This window comes from Podarcis bocagei, assembly GCF_964188305.1.
Source record: "Podarcis bocagei genome assembly, chromosome: 13".
Classification (NCBI taxonomy): Eukaryota; Metazoa; Chordata; class Lepidosauria; order Squamata; family Lacertidae; genus Podarcis; species Podarcis bocagei.
The window spans coordinates 41,313,456-41,336,530 of record NC_138138.1 but is presented as its reverse complement, the minus strand read 5'-3'; the positions used below and the strand labels follow the sequence as shown (position 1 = coordinate 41,336,530).

General features: G+C 46.5%; 1 protein-coding gene across 5 annotated transcripts in view; it reads right to left on the bottom strand.

Annotated features, from left to right (window-relative positions):
• Window positions 1-4,360: 4,360 nt before the first annotated feature.
• The window catches only part of LOC308570843 (uncharacterized protein), a 47,352-nt gene continuing 28,637 nt past the window's right edge, over window positions 4,361-23,075 (bottom strand). The window contains exons 6-13 of one of the 5 annotated variants that reach the window (XM_081165844.1): window positions 22,806-23,038; window positions 16,853-17,112; window positions 15,897-16,022; window positions 15,583-15,724; window positions 15,418-15,468; window positions 13,556-13,610; window positions 11,584-11,865; window positions 4,361-5,280 (exon numbers count right to left, since the gene is read on the bottom strand). In XM_081165844.1, the coding sequence (XP_081021970.1) occupies window positions 5,274-5,280; window positions 11,584-11,865; window positions 13,556-13,610; window positions 15,418-15,468; window positions 15,583-15,724; window positions 15,897-16,022; window positions 16,853-17,112; window positions 22,806-23,038 (1,156 nt within the window). In that variant the 3' untranslated portion in view covers window positions 4,361-5,273. Of the gene's footprint in view, window positions 5,281-5,373; window positions 5,783-11,583; window positions 11,866-13,555; window positions 13,611-14,816; window positions 14,851-15,417; window positions 15,469-15,582; window positions 15,725-15,896; window positions 16,023-16,852; window positions 17,113-22,805; window positions 23,039-23,075 lie in introns of those variants that run through there. The other 4 variants (XM_081165843.1, XM_081165845.1, XM_081165846.1 and 1 more) reach the window with 4 other exon arrangements.

Below are 23,075 nucleotides of genomic sequence, written 5' to 3'. Positions count from 1 at the left end.
GACAGGGCAATGGGAGCTCACTCGGATCGCAAGCCCAAGAGACTCAATGGTGTAGACCACAGTGCCACCCTACAAAGAAGAGATCACTGCCCATAACATGCAGTTCTTCAAAGAAGAGATCACTGCCCATAACATGCTTAATCTTGCAATGGGTCTGGCTCTGTTTACAATAACATGCTATCAGCAAACTTTATGATCTGGATTGGTAGGCATGAAACTGAGGTTCAAAGAGCAGCTTCACATCCTCCTACAATGTAAGATCAAGGGGGGTGGAGTGACTGTGCTGAGAAGACAGGTTGCAACATTTGGGACTTTTAGTTCAGGGAAAGGGCGAGTCAGAGCTGACATGATTGAAGTTCATACGGCATGGAGACAGTGGTTGGAGAAATGTTTTTCTCCCTCTCTTCCCTCTCTTGTATCACGAGAACCTGGTACCATCCAATGAAGGTGAGTGTTGGAAGATTCAGGACTGAAAAATGAAATTACTTCTCCATGCAATGCAGAGTTAAACGATGGAACTTGCTCGCACAAGAGGCAGTGCTGGCTACCAACCTGGATGTCTTTAAAAGAGGGTTAGACATATTAGTGGACCGGGGGCTGTTGTTGGCTGCTAGCCACAATGGCTGCCCTCTGTCTCCAGTTGGAGGCAGCAATGCTTCTGAATAGCAGTTGCAGGAAACCACAGGAGGGAGGAGTTGTGAGCCCTTGTGCTCAAATCCTGCTTGCTGGTTCCTGACAGGCAACAGTTCGGCCACTGTGAGACCAGGATGATGGAGTATATGGGCCATTGGCCTGATCCAGCAAACTCTTCTAATGTTATTTTGTGTCCTTTTGTAAACCTCTAAATTAACCATTATCTCTTTTCTCACTTGACTGTTGTAAGGACAAAGAAAGCAGAACCCTGAATCAAACTAGCCATGACCTTTTGTGGCAACCACACAGGGTCCCCGGACGTTTAACGGTCTAATGATCCCTGTGCCACCACTGTGCTCGCTTCCCCGCTGCCACCAACCAGTTACACTCTGGTAAAACACTGAGTTCAGTCAGTTATTAAAAGTGAACAAAAAAACAAAAACAAAACAAGTTTATTTTACAAACATTAACAAGTTTATGGTTTCTCAGATAATATTCCTGTTAACTTTAGTTTCTTTACCGGCCTATACCTTTCTAATACCTTCTGACGGATTATCTCAACTGTTTGACTGACTCCTCTTAACCGATTCTCTCTCTCACACACACCAGGCTAGCCCAACCCACAGACTTATCTTCTCTTGTCTCTTCTAACTCCAGACTGTCTTCTCAACAACTCTAACTCCTAAAAAAACCCCTCTGTGCTTAAACCTTATGCAGTTAACTCTGCCCCCTGGGTTCCCATTGGTTAGTCATTTTACAATTAGTTAACCCTTTCCCTGTGAACCCAGTATTATGTTACACACCTAGGAGGGCAAAAGCCACACCTATATATTGCCAGGCCTGATTTGAACCTGCTTTGTCACTTCTACACATTCCAGGAACTAGCAACAAGCTCTCCCCCTCACCTTTCCTGGATCACACTTACCGATTTTTAACTTGCCTTTTTGAAATGTTCAGCATTTTGAGTGAGTTCTCTGGGCCGGCGCTATCCTCAGTCTGTCTGAGGCAGGTGCCTCAAGCAACACTCTGGAAAGGGTGGCATATTTGCATCTGGGTGCTGTGCCCACTCCCTGCCCCCTTGCTTGTGGCGCTGTCACCTCCTACTCCCTGGGACAGTTTCTTCAGGAATGCAGGAAAGCTTTCCCTCCTCACCCACCGTTTTCCTTCTCCATTTCGTCCCCCTTGCTTTCCTGCTTTATTCCTTCTCCCTCTGTTTTCCTACTCCATTTCACACCCTGCTTTCCTACTTTCCCTCTCCCCCCATTACAATAATCATCCTACAATACTAATCTATTTTCCCCTGCTGTTCAAAGTTCACTCACTTTATTAAACGACAATTAATGTACCACCTGCTCTCTCTGAGTGTTTTATCAAATGACCTCTCAGCATTCCAAGGACACTTTTAGACTTTTCCATGTAGGATTCAGAGAATCATAGACTTGTAGAGTTGGAAGGGACCACGATGTTCCTCTAGTCCAACTCCCTACAATGCAGGAAGTTTTCACCCAAAGCGGGGCTCAAACCATGAGGCACAGAGGAGACTGTGGTGTCTTTATTATATTTGGTTTATTTACACATATACCATATACAGCCTGAGCCTACTGTTCAAAGCATTACATTCCAAGAGGGTCCCTTGCTTCTCCCATAGGTGCAGCAGCTTTGAATCCAAAACAGAAATCTGCTCTCCCATTTATAGCCTTTCAGCCCACATGATTCTTTGCCTCCACCTTCTTGCTAGTCACCACTAATAGACCCAAAGGATTTCCCCTCCTGTCCACACCAGGCAAACCTATTGGCCTTTGTTCATCTAACTCCCTTTGGCTCAGGGTGGGCTGCATCCAGAAGATTATTTGCCTGGTTGGTGGCTTTCTTGATTGTCATCACGCTGCCTTTGTTTGCTTATGACTTGACCATTATCAGGCTGCCTCATGAGTAAGCTGTCTTGTGTTATTTCCAACACTTGCTAGATCCAGGGATTTAGGGGGTTGCTTAAATACTAACCCTTTTCGGAATCTAGGGATTTAGGGGAGTCTGACCGCCTCCCTCAGCAAACTCATAACCATACATTGTGCTGCATCCATGGCTTTCTTGAATGAGGGGCTTTGCTTACCATATACAAGAGAATTTTAGTGTGGAAGAGGCAGGCCTGGAAATCTACTGCAAAAGTCCTCTAGAAGAATGCTATACCAGGACTGCCAGTTCTTCTCTCTCTCATACACACACACACACACACACACACACACACACACACACACACACACACACATTACACACTGCCTTTCTCTTTGTCTTACTGAGTCGTTTTTAGGAAGTACTTATATAATAATAATAATAATAATAATAATAATAATAATAATAATAATAATAATAATATTTATATCCTGCCCATCTGGCTGGGTTTCCCAAAAGAATTAAAAGCACAATAAAACATCAAACATTAAAAACCTCCCTAAACAGGGCTGCCTTCAGATATCTTCTAAAAGTCAGATACAGTGATACCTCGGGTTAAGTACTTAATTCGTTCCGGAGGTCCGTTCTTAACCTGAAACTGTTCTTAACCTGAAGCATCACTTTAGCTAATGGGGCCTCCCACTGCTGCCGCGCCACCAGAGTACAATTTCTGTTCTCATCCTGAAGCAAAGTTCTTAAGCTGAAGCACTATTTCTGGGTTAGTGGAGTCTGTAACCTGAAGCGTATGTAACCTGAGATACCACTGTAGTTGTTTATTTCCTTGACATCTGACGGAAAGGCACTCCACAGGATGGGCACCACTACCCAGAAGGCCCTCTGCTTGGTTCCCTGCAACCTCACTTCTCGTGGGGAGGGAACTACCAGAAGGCCCTCAGAGCTGGACCTCAGTGTCCGGGCTGAGCAATGGGAGTGGAGATGCTCCTTTAGGTATAACACATACTTAACACACAGAGTGAGTCTTTAAACTGTACAGCTTAGCACCAGCACATAGCCAAACAGGATCAGGTCCAAAACGAGTGTGATAATTTGCAGGGCTGATTTTTCTTTGGAAAAACAGCAAATTTTAAATTTGGTTAACAAAACAAACAAAAAACAAACCCTTGAGCTAACTTTCTGAAATTTGGCAGTTCATTCCCTCTGGAGGGACTACCATGTGTCCAAATTACATGCACCTATGGGGAAAAACAAGTAAGTTATGGCCATTTTGGTTCTCTCATTCTGAGTGAATGAGAATACTGATGATTCAAATATCTAGGTTGTGATTCAGATCCAGGGTCCTGATTGGTTCATATTGGGTCTCGGTTGCGCCTAATCAGGACCAGATCCCAAACTGATTGTACAATGCTTGCATCTGCATTTCCTGATAGTAAACACCACTCCCATCAATGCAGTCCATTGGACCAGCTGCTTCCAGTGTCCCTTGATGAAATGTGGCACTGATGCAACACGTTGGCTGGGGCTGATGGGAGTTGTAGTTTGGAACATCTGGAGGGCAAGAGGCCAGCCAAAGCTGAAACTCTTCTATCAGTATGCATTTTCCTGGACAGCTGGAAACTGTAGTTTCATTGGAAGTTTGGGTTTTTTTAGGGAGATAATTGTTAGCAGCTAACTAGACTACAATTCCCAGGATTCTCTGGGGGAAGCTGTTGTAAATAAAAATATGCCCTTTTCCCTTATGGGGTATCCAAGAGCCCATATAGAGTCCTTACATAGGTTCCCTATTGGTAGGAGAAAATAACAGAGGCCAACCAGAGAATATTGAGAAGCAAAGCAGCTAGTAAGCTTGATCTTTATTGATCTGTTGCAACAGGGTGCTCCCCTCACACGCAGGAGAGGAAGAGCACCCACAAAAATGCTTTGCAATGGCTTATAAAGACTTTTGAAATTCCCATCCTCTAGATCAAGACCACCCCCAGAAACATTATGCATACATCACAGAAGGGGTGTAACGTAAGACCACCCCTCAGATACATCCCACCTACATCACAGAAATTTTAATGTTGTTTTTCTCCTGTTGTTGTTTATCTCCTGTCTAGCAGGTTACTTGATTGGATTTCCTGGGGAGCCTGGCCATTCTTTTGTAGTGGTAAAATACTTATTTCCTAGGCCAGGTCACAGGCTCACACCTTATTCAAACACAGATTAGGACAGGATTTGTGAAGGAAGAGACAATGGGGAGGCTTTTCCATTTTTACCATGCAGAGAAACATTTGCTCAGTTTAGGAATCAAAATGGTTCCAGGTTGGCTTTCCTGTGCTGATCTATGTACGTGTGGTTATGAACGTTGCCATATATCTAAAACCATAAAATTCCTATCACAAAGCCAATGCATTATAAAACTGGCAAATGTTTGTGGTATTGAAGTGTTGTAGAGGATTCTGGGTGGCAGCCATGGTTGGGCTGAGACAAAACAATTTGGCTTCCAGATATTTTTGGAGATTGTCAGGATCAGTTACAGATAGGTAGCCGTGTTGGTCTGCCATAGTCAAAATAAAAAATTCCTTCCAGTAGCACCTTAAAGACCAACTAAGTTAGTTCTTGGTATGAGCTTTCGTGTGCATGCACACTTCTTCAGATAAAGCAGATAAAGGATCAGATAAAGCAGGAAAGGGATCACCATTGTTCCCTGAGGAGGGCTGACAAAACGCAGAGGTTTTAACAAAGAATGGCTAGTTCCTAGGAGAGAGAGGGAGAGAATTAATAAGTTTATATGGAAGCGTAACACTTTTTTAAAAATCATTTTTATTGATTTTCCAATAAAATCAGCCAATCAACATATCCACATCATTATCCAATTAAAAACAATAAACTAAAATAAAAAAGACCAATTTGCAGTCCAAATTGTTAATTATTAATTTTTCTGGGCTCCCCATAGTCTGGACTTCTGAAGAATATCTCAAAATCTTCGTTCCTGTCTCTTCTTGTTCTTTTCCTAATTTCCACATTCTGATCTTAACACTTTACAGCCCAGGCTATGCGATTCTCAATCATGTCAAAAAATCATATATCCTTTCATCCATCGAATACAGCTTTATTTCTGAATATTTTTTTCCAACTGTCTATTTACCACCACAGCTTTTCCTGACTTCATTTCAATCTTCCAATCCAGGCTGTTGTCCAAGTTTATCATTTGAAGTTTAACGACGCAGCAACTCCCAAGTTGTTCAATCACTCCAATCTGGAGAAGGATATTTTATATAATAATCAAAAGACACTTGCAAAAATGTACAAACTACTTTTGAATTGGCTAAGAACGGAGGAGGATATCAAAGAAATTACAGTAAAATGGGAGAGGGACCTGGGACATACAATCAAACCCAATATTTGGAATGAATTATGGACTAAAAATATAAAATTCACGGCTTGTTTCCTTATAAGGGAAAATCTTATAAAAATGTACTATAGGTGGTACCTGACCCCTGTAAAACTTGCAAAAATAAATAAATCAAACAATAACAAGTGCTGGAGATGTAAGGAACAGATAGGAACATACTACCATATGTGGTGGTCCTGTCTAGAGATACAAAGATTTTGGAATATGATTTATGAAGCGATAAAGAGATTGTTAAAAACTACATTTAGCAAGAAACCGGAAGAATTTTTACTAGGAATGGTTTCAGATAATATTCCCAAAAATAAAACCAGGCTATTTATGTATGCAACGTCAGCAGCAAGGGTTATAGTGGCAAAACACTGGAAAGATAAAAATACACCCGCTAAATATGAATGGGTAGTCAAATTGTGTGAGTATTTGGAGCTCACAAAGCTGACAGATGCAATACGAGATAAACCTAAAAAAATGGTGAAAGAAGAATGGGAATGTTGAAATAATTATTTAGGGGACAAGGGCTCAACAAGAAAGACCTGGTTATGTTTAGAATGATACCGCATAGAGAAATGCTCCCTGATACCAAGATGAGGGATTCCTTTGGAATGCAGATAGAGAGAATTGATAAGAATAATGATCTATTGTGAGCTTGACGGAAGGGTACAATAGATGAGCTTTCCTGTTTTGGCTCATCTTCCTTTTTCTTCCCGCCCCCTATTTTTCTTTTTTCTTTCCCATAGTTGCTTATGTTCTGTGCCATGTACTTTGATTTCTTTGTAGTTTTTTTAGCTTTTTCATTATTATTATTATTATTAAGGATTTTTTTTTTGTAATTTTGGTTGTCTATATTTATATGTATTTGTTTAAAGCAAAATAAAAGTATCTAATAAAAATACCGTATTTTTCGCCCCATAGGGCGCACCGGCCCATAAGGCGCACCTAGTTTTTTGGAGGGGAAATAAAGAAAAAAATTTATTTTCCCCCCAAGGTGCGAGGCTGGGGCGGGAGAAGCCCGAGCTTCCCCCGACCCCAGCCCCCAGAACAGGCTGCTCTCCGCAAGCCGTGGGAGCCCTCCCGTGGCTTGCACAGAGCTACCCGAAGCCCCGGCACAACTGCTCAGCGCGCCGGGGCTTCAGGATGAGAGGCAGCGCTGCGCAAGCCGGGGGAGCTCTCCCGCGGCTTGCGCAGAGCTACCCAAAGCCCCGGCGCGACTACTCAGCGCGCCAGGGCTTCGGGGTGCAGGCAGCTCTGCCCAACCCATGGGAGCCCGGGGGAACTCCTGCGGGCTCCCACGGGTTGCGGATAGCTTCCTGAAGCCTGGAGAGGGAGAGGGGTCGGTGCGCACTGACCCCTCTCCCTCTCCAGGCTTCAGCGAAAGCCTGCATTCGCCCCATAGGACGCACACACATTTCCCCTTCATTTTTGGAGGGGGAAAAGTGCATCCTATAGGGCGAAAAATACGGTAATTTTTTTTAAAAAAATCACTCCAATCCAGGCTGTTGTCCAAGCCTTTCTTTTGAGATTTAATGATGCAGTACCTGGAAGTGTAACACTTAAATATGGTACTGCCAGGAGAAGAAAGGGAGGATTCACAGCAAGTGGCCTAGCCAGTCTCCAGACCTTAATCCCATCGAAAATCTGTGGAGGGAGCTGAAGGTTCAAGTAGCTACACTTCAGCCTTGAAATTTTGCTGACTTGGAGAGGATCTGCAAAGAGGAGTGGGACAAAATACCTCCTGAGATGTGTGCAAACCTGGTGGCCACCTACAAGAAACGTCTGACCTCTCTAATTGCCAACAAGGGTTTTGCCACCAAGTACTAAGTCATCTTTTGCAATGGGATCAAATACTTATTTCACTCATTATAATGCACATCAATCTCTGACTTTTGTCTTCTGGGTTTCTGGGGGTTTCCCTGTTGTTATTCTGTCTCTCACAGCTACAATAAACCTACCATTAAAATTATGGACTGGTAATTTCTTCGTCAGAGGGCAAACGGGCAAATTTAGCAGGAGATCAAATACTTTCCCCCCTCACTGTGTATATATATATATATATATATATGTATATATATATATATATATATATATGCTTTCGTAGATTTTCACGGGTACAGGAATGTAGGTTTTGGTGTCTTCGGGTGTCTTCCCGTGTAAGAGTTGGGGTGTCTAGGCGACGTTTCGACGAGGTCTCACTCGTCATCTTCAGGCTGGTGCTTTCGGCTTCTTGTTACTAGAACAGAGCAGGATCTCAGTGTTTGAGTTCCTATAAATACTGTTGAGGGGGTGTGGTGTATAGCCTCCAACGTTCTGGGCAGAGAGGAAGTTCCTAGGTTAATGTGCCTTTTCTTCTTTTGTTCATTAATTACTTGAGGGATATCTTGAGTGATTACTTGAGTGATATTCTGGGTACCACTTAGGAGGGTCATTAGGTGTGGATTAGTTGCTAAAGCTTTCGTGTCTTGACCTCTTGACCTTGTAAAGAGTTTTTCTGAGAAGATGGCTGTACTGCACTTAGTTGTGCTCTGGCTTGGCTTCGTGTATAGGGGCGAGCTGTGGTTTTGTGCCCTGTGCCAGCCAGATCTGTGTAGGGATTGCAGGGGGGTGCAGCATCCGGAGGTGCCACTATGGTTTGGCTACTGGATGGTGTCTGTAATTTATCTGTGGAGAGGGTCTGGGTTTGGGTCTGGTGTGGTTGATTGGAGATGGCGTTCTGTGTGCCTCTGGTTCTGGTGTCGGTTTTTGTGGGGAGGGCTAATTTCCAGATGTCTGGCAGGCGGGACGTGTCGTCACGCTTGTTCATGTTGTGAGGGTGTTTCTCTATCTCGATGGCTTCCATGATTATTCTCTTGTGGTGATGTTCCATGTTAAAGAGCAATTTGGAATCTGCAAAATTAATTTCGTGTCCTGTTTCTTTCATGTGTTGGTAAAGAGAGGAAGTTTTTTCTTCTTTTTTGACGGCATTCTTGTGTTCTGCGATACGTGCATTTATTCGTCTGTTTGTTTGTCCAATGTACGTGGCTGGGCAGACTTTGCAGGGTATTTCATAGACCCCTTGGTTTTCTAACTGGATTTTATCTTTTGGAAGCAATTTACACAAAGAAGAACAGAAAGCACTCACCAACCTGAGGAAAGACAACAACATAATCATTCTCCCAGCAGACAAAGGTAATGCCACTGTTGTGATGAACACATCGGACTACCAAGCAAAACTATCAAATCTACTCCAAGACCCTACCTACCAACCTATAAAAACAGATCCCACCACCTATCTGGAAAAAACCACCAAATCCAAAATAAAAGCCTCTCCTATCAGTGAAGAAATCCAGCTAAGAATCATCCCCAGAGAAAAATCATCCAGATGCCCCAAACTCTACGGTCTCCCCAAGATACACAAAGAAGGAACACCACTCAGACCAATAGTCAGCTCCATAGGCTCACCTCTACAAAATCTCGCTAAATTTCTCGCTAAGCAACTTCAGCCCTATGCAGAATCTATCGCTTCACACGTTACAAACTCCTTCCAGTTCATAGAAACAATAAAGAAGCAAAACCTACATCCCGATGACCTACTTGTGAGCTTCGATGTTGTATCTCTCTTCACACAAGTGCCCATTAATGAAGCCTTGACAGCCATTCAAAACAAATACAATCCCCCCGAATACATCCTGGACCTGACCAACCACTGCCTAACCAACACGTACTTCATCCACAATGGACAAAGATACAAACAGATAGAAGGAGCACCTATGGGATCACCCCTCTCACCGGTCATCGCAAATCTGTACATGGAACACTTTGAAACCAATGCTTTAGACAAGTCAGAACACAAACCCAAACTTTGGCTCAGATATGTTGACGACACCTTTGTAATTTGGCCACACGGGAAGGAAAAACTAGATAGCTTCCTCACACATCTCAACAGCCTACACCCCAAAATACAATTCACTATGGAAATAGAAGCCAACAACCAACTTCCCTTCCTTGACGTCCTAATCTACAAAAAACCTGATGGCTCCCTAGGACACACTATCTACCGGAAAAAAACACACACCAACCGCTACTTACATGCACAATCACACCACCACCCTGCACAAATAAACTCCGTAGCCAAGACTCTCATCTCCAGAACCAAACGCCTGGCTGACAAAGACCACTTGACAACTGAGTTACAGAATCTCTCAAATGTGTTAATCGCCAACGGATACCAGCAAAACAGGGTTACGAAGCTAATCCAAAAAGAAACACCCCCCAAAAACCAAGACACAGAAGAAAACAATGGCATGGCCCTCCTTCCTTATATCAAGGGCACTACAGATAAAATTAGCAAAATCCTCCATAAACACAATATCAAAACAGCCTTTTGCACCAACCAAAAAATAGCCAATATCCTCAGAAACCCAAAAGATAAAATCCAGTTAGAAAACCAAGGGGTCTATGAAATACCCTGCAAAGTCTGCCCAGCCACGTACATTGGACAAACAAACAGACGAATAAATGCACGTATCGCAGAACACAAGAATGCCGTCAAAAAAGAAGAAAAAACTTCCTCTCTTTACCAACACATGAAAGAAACAGGACACGAAATTAATTTTGCAGATTCCAAATTGCTCTTTAACATGGAACATCACCACAAGAGAATAATCATGGAAGCCATCGAGATAGAGAAACACCCTCACAACATGAACAAGCGTGACGACACGTCCCGCCTGCCAGACATCTGGAAATTAGCCCTCCCCACAAAAACCGACACCAGAACCAGAGGCACACAGAACGCCATCTCCAATCAACCACACCAGACCCAAACCCAGACCCTCTCCACAGATAAATTACAGACACCATCCAGTAGCCAAACCATAGTGGCACCTCCGGATGCTGCACCCCCCTGCAATCCCTACACAGATCTGGCTGGCACAGGGCACAAAACCACAGCTCGCCCCTATACACGAAGCCAAGCCAGAGCACAACTAAGTGCAGTACAGCCATCTTCTCAGAAAAACTCTTTACAAGGTCAAGAGGTCAAGACACGAAAGCTTTAGCAACTAATCCACACCTAATGACCCTCCTAAGTGGTACCCAGAATATCACTCAAGTAATCACTCAAGATATCCCTCAAGTAATTAATGAACAAAAGAAGAAAAGGCACATTAACCTGGGAACTTCCTCTCTGCCCAGAACGTTGGAGGCTATACACCACACCCCCTCAACAGTATTTATAGGAACTCAAACACTGAGATCCTGCTCTGTTCTAGTAACAAGAAGCCGAAAGCACCAGCCTGAAGATGACGAGTGAGACCTCGTCGAAACGTCGCCTAGACACCCCAACTCTTACACGGGAAGACACCCGAAGACACCAAAACCTACATATATATATATATATATATATATATATATATATATATAAATACAAACTGCTTAGAGGTGTTTACAGCTAAAAGGTATGCAAATTCTGTTAAGTAAGTAAAATAAATGAAGAGCTGAAGGGCACTAGATTGGCTGGCCTTGATATAAGGCTTTCCTCCTTTCACCCCCATGAAGAGATGGCCAGAATCAATCACCCCCACCTTACAGTGGGTGGGGCATCAGGGGCGACTGGCCCTCTATTTGCCTTCCCTCCCAGCGAGTTCCATGAGATGGCCCTCCTTCTTTCTTACCTCTTCCTGGTGAGGCTGAGGAGCCTCTCTGCCTCATCCCTGCAGTTGATGGCATTGAGCACATCAACTGTCACCTGCACAGCATAATCCTCCATGTAGAAACCCAGCAGGAGTCGGCTCAGTTCCATGGCATTCGCTTTCTCCAGTGGCCCTTGGGGTATGTTGTCAAAGCGCTCTGCAATGGGGAGTTCACTGAGCTTGAACTTGAACCTGTTGAGATCATCCTCCCTCAGGTTCTCCAGGGTGAACACCAGGTGGTCTCTGATGGTCTTCTTCATCGCTCTGCATTGTCACCCCCAGAGGCAGGGAAAAACAGGCACAAAAATAGAGAAGATCAGCAAAGGGACATGGAAAGGAGCCACACCATCTGCAAGTGCCGCCAACTTCCATAACTGGAATTGACAATGAGGGAGCAGGCAGAGAATAGGTGTGGCCTGACATGCTCCTAAAGTAGCAATTCTCAACCTGTGGGTCCCCAGATGTTGCTGGACTACAACTCCCATCATCCCTGAGCTCTGGCCTTGCTAGCTAGGAGTGATGGGAATTGTAGTTCAACAACATCTGGGGACCCACAGGCTGAGAAAGGCTGTCCTAAAGTTTAGAGAGTCATCTTTGATCAGCCATGTGGACCAAGCATCACAATGCTGAGATCATAGCTAAACCTCCTCCTGCTCTTAAAGGTTAAAAGGCAACATCTGTCCACTTCAGGGTGTCCTGTGTGCTGTTTGAGAGAGCGTGTTTCATTCCATTTCAGTTAATGAACTGCTTCCTATGAAACTGCTGAATCTACTTTATAATATATAAAACCATTCCAGATCCAATACTACTGCCGACTGGGGGATAAAGATCTCCACCAGTTGAAAAAACAAGGTCTTCAAAAAGAGCATGGAGACAGTGCTTAACTGATGCGTAACAGCAGTGAGTTCCAAAGGGCAGCTGCTGCCAGAATAAAGACTCAGTTCAAAAACGGACCTCCTGAAGAGATGGTTCCAGCAGGAGGTTTTGTCCTGAAAAGTGTGCAGTAATCCCTGGGGTATAATAGGGGCAAATCCATCATTTTGGCATCCTGATTTCACACTGAGTAGTAGTAGTAGTAGTAGTATTTATTTATTTATACCCCTCCCCAGGTTTCCCCAGCCACTCTAGGCAGCTCCCAACAGAACACTAAGTACAAAATAAAAATTCAAACCGTAAAAAATTCCCTAAACAGAGCTGCTTTCAGATGTCTTCTAAAAGTCAGATAGTTCTTTATTTCCTTGACATCTGATGGGAGGGCATTCCACAGGACCGGCACCACTACTGAGAGGGCCCTCTGCCTGCTTCCCTGTGAAACTCATTTCTCACAGAGAGGGAACCGCCAGAAGGCCCTCAGCCTTGGACCTCATTGTAGTGTTTTGTACGAGGAAGTGTTTGACTGTGCATGTGTAAAGTGGAGATTTATGTGACACTGCATGTCTGAGTTTTGTGCCTTATGCCTGGTGAGCCTGCATGCTCCATAGGTGTGCTTCTGTGCAATGCATGCGCAGTATTTGTGTGTGTGATCTCTGTGTGTTGTGTGCACATACATTGGCCATGCCCACCAGTGGCCTGTGACCCTCAAAGAGGTATCTGACCATCCTCAGGCCAAAAAGTTTAGCTGGCCCTATCTGAAAAAATTATGTCTCCCCCTCTTCTGCTGCCCCATTCCAAATTGAGCAACAGGCTAGGCTTATAATCTCTTGGCCATGGAATAAGAAAAAGCAGCCGTCTCTCTCTTCCCTGGAGGGAACCTTCTATGCAACTGATAGGTAGAGTGACCCAATTTAGCTTCTGTTAAATTTGCATGTTTGTATGTTTCTGCCCCTCCAGAGACCGCACTGCAGCCCATGCATAAACAGCACCACCCCTTCAATATCTGCTGCCTCTCTGTGGCAGCTGCTTCATTGTCCCTAATAGCAGGACTGGCCTTTCATGAGGAACAGTTAAGCCCTACCTGCTTTCCACACTATGTCCTGATGCAGCATGGGACATAGTGAAGCAACAAGCACCTGGAAAAACGAGAGAGAAGGTGTGTTTATGAAACTTGCAGGGACTATGGGAAAATCATAATCACTGGACATGAACCCAGGATTTTCAAATCTCTCCAGCATTTTGCATCATGAACAAGTGTGTTGAGTTCACTACCAACAAGCAAATGGGAGCAGGGAAAGAATGTCAGGAAAATCGTAGCATTCCCAGTGTGTTCAATTTGCAAGGTTGCTGTCTTGACAATTTCTGGGCTGGACTGAATTATTTCTTTTTAAGAAAAATCCCAGAAAAAGTGTGCCTGGCATAGAAGCAAACCCTCTACTTAGAAAAATGTGATTGATGCTGTGTGGAGTGATAGTGAGGGTGTTGGGAGTTGTTAGGAGATGCTTAACAAATTACAGTTCCCAGGATTCCCCACCACTGTTGAAATGATGTAAGAGGGCTTTAAAAAAAAGTATGGTGTGGGGATGCAAGCCAACTATGGCTGGCTGTGCTGGCTGTTGACTCCCAATCTATCATGGCAGAGGTTTCCTGGCCGAAACTATGACTAATCAAATAAGACAGTCCTAATATTCTATGAAATGCATTTCTTAAGGAACTCTCTGTCCCCAGTACTGGAATTATGAATAGACAATAAACCTTTGTGAATAGTAGTTAAGGAAAGGGTTCTCTGGTTCAGGGGGCCATGCATATCTGGGGAACTATAGCACATTCCCCATTCTCACCAGAATGATGCCCCATCTTGATAGGAGTCTGAATGCACTCACACCTCACATAATAAATACTTCATTCATTTTTATCTGAAGTCTCACATCTCTAATCATGTCTTATTAATCATGTCATACTCATTTCTATCTTCTCTCATTTTAAAACCCAAGAAGAATCAATTGTTCTTAATAGTGCCATGAGCTTTCCTTTCTTCTGCGGGGAGAGTTCATACCACTGACTACCCAGCTTTTAAATCCATGAAAACTTTACCCACAAGGCCTGTGCCCTGGAAGAAGGCCCCTTTTAAGGACTTTGTGCTACAAATGTTACTTATTTATACCTTGCACTCAGCACTCAGCTATACAGCTGCTAATAAAACGTTTTATGAGTGTTGTTAAGTGCAATATATAAATGTGACACTAGATGGTGAAAGAGAGCTATGGAAAATTCAATGTAGATTTCAAAACATTTTTAAAAAAGCATTTTCACAGTGTTTTTTATATCTATGTAAATTTTACCTTATATTGCCACTTCATGACACAAATTCTCCAGCTGGCTCACAAGGAAAAGCAAAGCAACAAACACACACATTAACATGCAGTTAGAAAACCAATTAAACCAATTTAAAAGTGACAATTTAACAAATAACACTCAGCTGAAAACTAAGAAGCCCAGGCTGTAAAACATACAGGGAGAAATTAAATGTCACCCTCTTGCCAGACAGAGCTATCCCTCCCCAACAACCAAGTATACACACCGTACCCTTTCCGGCTATTCTGGGGGTTCTCCTTGATCTTCCAAAGTGCATTTTAGGGTAGTGGCGGGTGAAGGGAGAAAAGCCCAATTGCAGTATCATGAGCATTTGCACTGGATTCTGTTAGCACACTGGGTGTGCTGAATCCAAGCCAAAGCTGTTTCTACAAAATTTAGCTGCGTTGAAAGACCTTCATCTGGCACCAAAGGAGACTATAAAGCAATGGGGAACCTGCACCGGTAGGCGATTCCCTAACATTACAAAAGTGACTTATCTATGGTACTGTATCACCAGCCACTCTGTGCTGCCATTGGGAGGAAGCTGGGATTTAACTACGAGGAAATAAGTAATTAAAACCTGCAGACCTTGCTCTGAGCTTGAAGGAGAAGACGTCATCTCAGGAGACTTTAACTCTTCTGAAAGAGCAGAGGAAAGAGGCAGTCAAAGAGGGAATGTGACTGGGATGTCCTTTATCACCCTGCCTCCCAAATTATGGTCCAACCTTCCAATTTTCTTCCAACTAAGCTCACCTTGTGTCACAAGGGCCTCCCAGATGAGTTCATTCTTGGGCTTCTCCATCACACTGAAGTTGAACATGTCTTGCATTTGCTGAGCAAACAGTTCCACATACTGCTGCAGCTTGTCAGCATCCAGGTATTGAAACTCCACTTCCTGTGGGGAAGCATAAAACCTCCTTATGTGCAAACAAGGCTTAGCCCAGTCGACCAGTCCAAGGGAGTCAAATTAAAGGGTGACGAGGGATCCTGGTGGAGTCCCTCCTGTTCTCATACTTCACAGCCATGGCTCTGCCCTAGCAAAGCCTTTTATCATCTTTGCGTCTCACCTTGGGACAGACTCTGACATCATTTGTCTCCACAAAGAAGTGGCAGCCAATCGTCAGAGGCCTCAGAGTCCAGGGGGGTTTGTCTATTCTTCGTGAAGGGCATTGTGCTTCGTGCTCATGAACCGCCTAGGAAAGGCAAAGGTCACTTTTGAGACATGCAAGAAAGGTAACCAACTTCTGGAATACTGGATCCCTACCCCTTTCTTGGCTTTGTTGAAGCATGCAAGGCAGGGATGGGGAAGCTGCAACCTTCCAGATGTCATTGGATTCCTATCAGCCACAGCCAGTGTGGGTCAGGAATGATGGGTTTTGAGCCCAAGAGCATCTGCAGAGACACAGATTCTCCATCTTCAATATAAAGAAAACTAAATCTCATCAGAAACCAAAATATGGACAGGCAATTTTCAGACTGCATGGGGAGCAGTTTCTCTCATGTGCCAGCCTTGCACACCAGAAAGAATGTTCTTGTAGAAAGCTTGTAACTACTAAACGAAGCAAGGAGAATTTGCACATCACTAAATGCATTTACTTTGAAGGTAGTGCCACTGATTTCAGAGAAGGCTGGGTGTACTTAGAACTATAGAATAAACATATTTTGTTCGCACGATTGACTAACCATGCTGTCTATGGAACCAAGCAGGGCATTTGGAAAGGAGGTTGCCCAGCAAATGAAAAATGCTTATTACACTGTTGGAAAGCTCACTTTAAAAACCACTACTGGTGGCAACCAAAATAACTCAGTTGGAGAGCAACTGCTAATCTTTTCTCCAGCAGCAAGTTGATGTTGGCTAGCTGTTTGGTAAATTAGCTCAAGCCCAACAATGGGAGATACAGTTCATGAACCATGACACACTCGGAGGCATAATTTTGCATAGCTACTCTGTCAGGCTTACTATGGTCAGGCAAATGATCCAGGCCATCTGGAATACCAATCAGAGTTGGCGAATCCCGATTACCTTTCTCAGAGAAGAGTCATTGGGTAGGAGATACAGGTGGAATTTTGGTGAGCTGAATCGAAGCATTTGATAGAGCAGTGCTACAGTGTGGACCTTTATCTTTCGCTTAAACAATGACCATGACGTTCTCAAAATGGCTCCACGGGGAGAGAAGTTTGGGTTTTCCAACACAACATGATACGGCCCCACTCTGTCTGGCTTCTCTAGACTCATCCCCCCTTCCACAAAATGTGCAATGTGGACTTGGGAATCACTTTTGCCTGGAAAGCAGCACAAAGGAAAAACAAACAAATGTGTCACAAGTGGGAAACTGTGGACCATCTGTCACCTGGTGTCAGTAAAGTCAACTATTTATTCAAAGAAAGAAGGCAGGCCTAGTGAGCATAGCAACTCATTCTGGTAGATCTAGCCCCCATGAGGCAGTTCCCTAAGGCTCCTTTCCCCCTGGGTCCTTCCCAAGCAATCTGAGACTCCGTCGCCATATCTGTATTTGCTCTGCTCTTTTCATACCTCTTTCGTGGTGCAGGTGACATTTTATGTAGGTGAACAGTTATGGTGTGAGGCACCAGCTTGTGAAGGCAATTTGGGGGGTGGGGTGAAAACATTGTGACGTTGCATGCATGAGTATAGCACCTCCCTCCCTAAGCCAGGCAGAAGCTTCCTGGGCTTTGGGAAGGGGCACCAGGTCTCTGAAAGGATGCTGAAGCCCTGCTGCCTTCTTCCCAATGTTAGGTGGGCTTTGAAAAGGGGACGGGAAGGCTCTTGCACCCATCAGAGTAATGTGCCTCTCTCCCTGAGGCAGGCAGAAGCTTCACAGGCTTTGAGAAGAAGGTGCCAGCAGAACACTTAGTGAAATATACTCGGAGTCGCGTGTGGATTTCATGCTCTTTATTCAGCTCATAGTAGTGAGGAATGCAAGTTCCCCCAAAATATCTGCTTTATACACATTATTACACAATGGGCCACACGTGATTGGCTAATTCTGGGATTCTCCTGTAGGCCAATCAGGTTGTGGATTCACTTCCACCTGGAGCTGGATTGGGTGGCTCCTGCGGACCAATCAGACTGCTGCATTGTTCTAGGACCAATCAGACTGCTGCATTCTGGACCCTATTGTTCTAGGACCAATCAGACTGCTGCCTTCTGGATCCTATTCAACTCAGTACATAACACCCCTCCCCTCTAAGTTCCAGTCCTGCCCGGGAGGTCGCATTCATAGTCCTCAAGGTATGCCAGTGGCCTACGTGTGCGTTGCGGCCTGGGGTGTTCCCTGGTCCGGGCTCCAGGTTCTGGCTCGTGTTCCAAGGAGGCTGGCTGTGATGGGGTTGTTTGGTCTGGTGCAACCGGCTCGCTCAGTCGTGGTTCTGGTTCTGGTGTCCTTTCGGCCTCACGGGTCCTCTCTGTATTTACTGATTCTGCCTCTCCTGCTGGCCCCTCCTGCTCTATGGGCCTCACTGCCCCGCTGTTCCCTTGGGACTCCTCTGACCTGTCCTCCTCCTGGGTTTCTCCCGGGAATCGTCGCCGTATCTGGTCGCAGTGGCGGCGCCAGCATTCCCCCCCCCCTGTTAGCACTTCGTACAACACGGGGCCAGTGACCCTGGTGACTGTGGTGGGCCTGCCCCAAAATTCTTTGCGTACACTGGGTCCTGGGCCACAAAGGTCCAGGCGTTCCTGCCTCCCCCCACCGCTACCTAATCCTGAGCTCTGTCAGGGTGAAGGCAGTCCAGTCTGATTGCGAGGCGCCTGCCCATTAGTAGTTCAGCGGGGCTCCGGCCAGTGGTTGAGCTGGGGGTGCTGTGCTGTGCTAGAAGGAATGTGGCAAGGTGGTACTCCCAATCCCCTTGCATCATGCGGCGGATGGTGTCCTTGGTGGTCCGCACCATGCGCTCTGCTTGGCCATTGGTGGCATGGTGGAATGGCGCCAAGCGGATGTGGCGGATGGTGTTCTGCGCTGTGATGGTCTGGAATTCTCCTGACGTAAATGTGGTTCCGTTGTCTGAGATGAGAGTGTCAGGGAGCCCGTGGGTTGCAAACAGCCTGCGTAGTACCCGGATGGCTCCGGACGTGGAAGTGGATGGTACCAGTGTGACCAGCCATTTGGTGTAGGAGTCCACCACTATGAAGAATGTCTTCCCCTGAAAGGGGCCAGCGAAGTCCACATGCAGGCGTGACCATGGTGCTCGGACGGACTCCCAGGACTGGACTGGGGCCCTTGGGGGATCTGGGCGGGATTCTTGGCAGGCCTGGCAGTGTTTGACCCAGGTCTCTATCTCTCCGTCAATCCCCAGCCACCACACATAACTCCTGGCAAGGGCCTTCACTCTCACTATCCCTGGGTATGTCTTATGTAGGGCTGTGAAGACCCTTTTGTGGAGGAGCTGGGGAACAACGACCCTGCTTCCCCATAACGGGCACCCCTTGTGGGCCAACAGTTCATGTTTGCGGGTTGTGTAGCCAGTGAATTCTGGCCCGGGGCTGCTGCTGCGCCATCCCCTCCACACCCAGTCAAGGACCCGGGAGATGACCCTACCTTTCTTGGAATGGTGCACAACTTCTTGTGCCTAAATGGGGCAGTCGGGAAGCAGCTCCAGGCTCATAACCTCTTGTGCAGGTGCTGGGTCAGGGCCTGTTTCCGGTAGTGGTAGCCTGCTGAGGGCATCCGCATGGCCCATCGCCTTCCCAGGTCGGTGAATCAGTGCATACTGGTAGCTGGCAAGACCCTCCTTGTCAGTTTGAGAGTAGTTCCGCTCAGTTGCGTCGAGTGTCTGGGAAAAATACGCCACCGGCACCTCTCTTCCATCCAGGCGTTGGTGTCCCAGGACAGCGCCGATGCCGTAGGGTGAGGCATCGCATGCTAGCACCACCGGCAGCTTCTCGTCGAAGTGTGCCAAGACCAAGTTTGAGACGATCAAGTCTGTGACTGCCTGGAATGCGGCCTCCTGGCGCTGGCCCCACACCCAAGGGGCCCGCTTGTCCAGGAGTCCAGTAGGGGCTCTGCTACCGCTGCCTTGTGGGGAAGGAAAGTATGGTAAATGTTTAATAATCCCAAGAAGGCCTGAAGTTCAGTCTTGCCCTTGGGCGCTGTGGCATCACAAATGGCCCGTACCTTGTCCCCAGTTGGGTGGACCCCTTCTGCGTCCACCATAAATCCCAGAAAGTCCACCTGAGGCACTCCTAGTAGACACTTTTCCCACTTCACCTTGAGACCCGCCATCTGGAAACGGTGGAGAACAGTGCGGAGGCGGTCCTCAAACTCCTCTGGCGTGGGCCCGGCAATCAACACATCATCGAAGAAGGGGGTGACACCAGGAATCCCTTTGAGGAGAGAGTCCATTAGATCCCTTTAAGAAGAGAGTCCATTAGATTCTGGAATATGTCTGGTGCCACGCTGACACCGAATTGTAGCCGCTTTACCCTGAATGCTCCTCTGTGCGTCACAATCGTCTGTGCCTCTGCTGTGGCTTCATCCACTGGCAGCTGTTGATAGGCTTGGGCCAAGTTCAGCTTGCCGAAAATTTTTTACCCAGCCAGGGTGGCGAGGACATGGCTGACCACTGGCACTGGGTAGGCGTGGGCCGTGAGGGCCTTGTTTGTGGTACATTTGTAGTCTGCGCAGATGCAGACTGAATTAGGCTTGACGGGTGTGACAATTGGGGTTTCCCAGGGGGCATTAGGCACAGGCTCCAGCACTCCTTGCTCCACAAGCCGGTCCAATTCCTCGTCTATACGGGGTTTCAGGGCGAACAGAACCCGATGGGCCTTGAACCTGACCGGTCGTAATGGGGGGCATATACTGTCCCAATTTCCCATCGAAAACCTCCAGAAATTCCTTGCATATGGCATCCATGTCCACTTGTAAGCTAGTACGGTTCACCCCAGGGACGGCTAGCCCCAGTGGTCCAAACCATGCCAATCCCAGTAAGCTAATGCAGGGGCCCTTGACCACAAGCAAGTCCAGTTGCTGTGTCCATCCTCAATATTGCACCCTGAAGGTCCCCACCCCCATTGTGGGGACCTTACGTTTCTGGAAGTCCCGGAAGGTGAATGGGGCTGGCCTGAGTTTGGGACCCCCAGTAGGGCAGTTTCCTTAAGGTTCTTGCCGAGATTATGGATAGAGTTGAACCCGTGTCAAGCTCCATGTGGCACGGAGCCCCTTCTATCTGTACCTCTACATAAATTTTCTCTGCTGGGGTGGGGCAACTGGTATACCCGGCAGTCCATGATCTCTGTCGAGTTGCCTTGGTGTGTTGGGCCCCGGGGCCTGGGGCCCTTGGATCGGTCATCTGAGGCCTGGCCTCGGGTGGGCTGAGCCCAACACACCCAGGCAATGTGTCCTGATTTCCTGCACTGCCTGCAGTCTGAGTTGCGGAAATGGCAGGTCCTTTTCTCGTGACTCTCTCCACAGCTTACGCAGTTCCCTCCTTTTCGTTGAGGCAGCTGTGGTCTGTGCGCTGCTTGAGTGCACTGCTGTACTCGGTGCACCACCTCCCTGTCAGATCCTGAGTCGTCAGCGACCCTCGGTTCGGACAGGCTCGGCCGAGCCTCTTGCGTCGACCTCTCGGCAGCTTCCGTTGCCAGGGCTTCCTCCAGCGCGACCTGGAACATTAGGTCCTTCCTGGCGTAGAGGCGTCATTGAAGCTTCTCATCCTTCAGGCCACCGACGAGGCGGTCACAAAGCATGTCCTCCAGCTCTGAGAAGTTGCAGAACCGGGCGGCTTGGCAGAGAGAGGTCACAAACCCAGTTATGGTTTCCCCAGGGGCTTGCCGCTTTGCGTACAAGGCATTTTGACAAGCCACCACTGAGGGCTGCGGCGAGAAGTGCCCCTTCAGCCGTTCCATTCTTGTATTGTAAGGAACAGTAGTGACATCTTCAGACGCAAGGAGAGCCCAGGTGATTTCAAACGTCTCCTCTCCAAAGATGCTGAAGAATATCGCCCTCTTCTTGGCATCTTCTTCGTTGGTGACCCCCTTGGCCTCTAGGAGGAAGGTGAAATGGGAGGCGTACGCTTCCCAGTCTCCTGATGCTGAGCTGAATGCCGAGAAGCTGCTGTTGGATGCCATTCTGAGTTCCTTGGGGCCCGGAGCTGAAGCCCGGATACACGGTGTGAGGCAGCGGTGCGGCAGGTGGCGGTGCTGTGTGTGGCAGTCAGCTCAGCAGGATCCCATCCTCGTCGCCAGTGAAATAAACTCGGAGTCAAGTGTGGATTTCATGCTATTTATTCAGCTCATAGTAGTGAGGAATGCAAGTTCTCCCAAAATATATGCTTTATATACATTATTGACACAATGGGCGGCACGTGATTGGCTAATTCTGGGATTCTCCTGTAGGCCAATCAGGTTGCGGATTCACTTCCACCTAGAGCTGGATTGAGTGGCTCCTGCGGAGCAATCATACTGCTGCATTCTGGACCCTATTGTTCTAGGACCAATCAGACTGCTGCATTCTGAATACTATTGTTCAAGGACCAATCAGACTGCTGCCTTTTGGATCCTATTCAACTCAGTGCATAATACTTAGGAAACTAGCCTCTTCCCCCAAGTCCACTGACCACATGCCACTGTACCTCTTCTGGTTCTGGGAGACCAGTGGGGAAGGGAGCTTGTCGCAGCAGGGAGGAGAGACTCCCCTGGCTTCTTCAGCAGCCTGCCTCACATCTGTCTCCTGGTCCACCTCCTCCAGCCTCAACTTCAGCCTCTCCCTGCTCAGTAAAGTACCTCAGTTTTTTAATGTCTCTGTTGACGAACATTTTGGTTTTTGAACGGCATAAACCCGAAAGTAAATGCTTCGGTTTTTGAATACACCATGAAAGTCAAACAGGAAACGCAGCTTCCACTGAGTGCAAGTTATTTGTTTCCCTATCTGCAAACTACCTTAGTTTTTCAACGTTTCAGAATTTGATTACGTTCAAAAAGCGAGGTACTGCTGTATTTATTTTGTTGCAAGCTTTTTTACCTGTCATACCTGCAAGACACAAGAAGTGAGGGAAGTGAACAGCTGCCACAGCCTCTGCTGGATCTGCTTCAATGTTGATCAAAGGCCCAGCGACAACCCAGTCCTCCGTGTTCTGTTCAGCCAGGTGCTTAGACCATGAATCAAAGTGGTAGGTGATGGTCACAGCTCCTCTCACCTCAAATATGACATCAGTATAAAAGCAAAGGAAGAATCCAGCCTCCGTGAAGCACAGTCTGAATGGCACAAAGGGAAAAATGGAAAAAGAAGTGG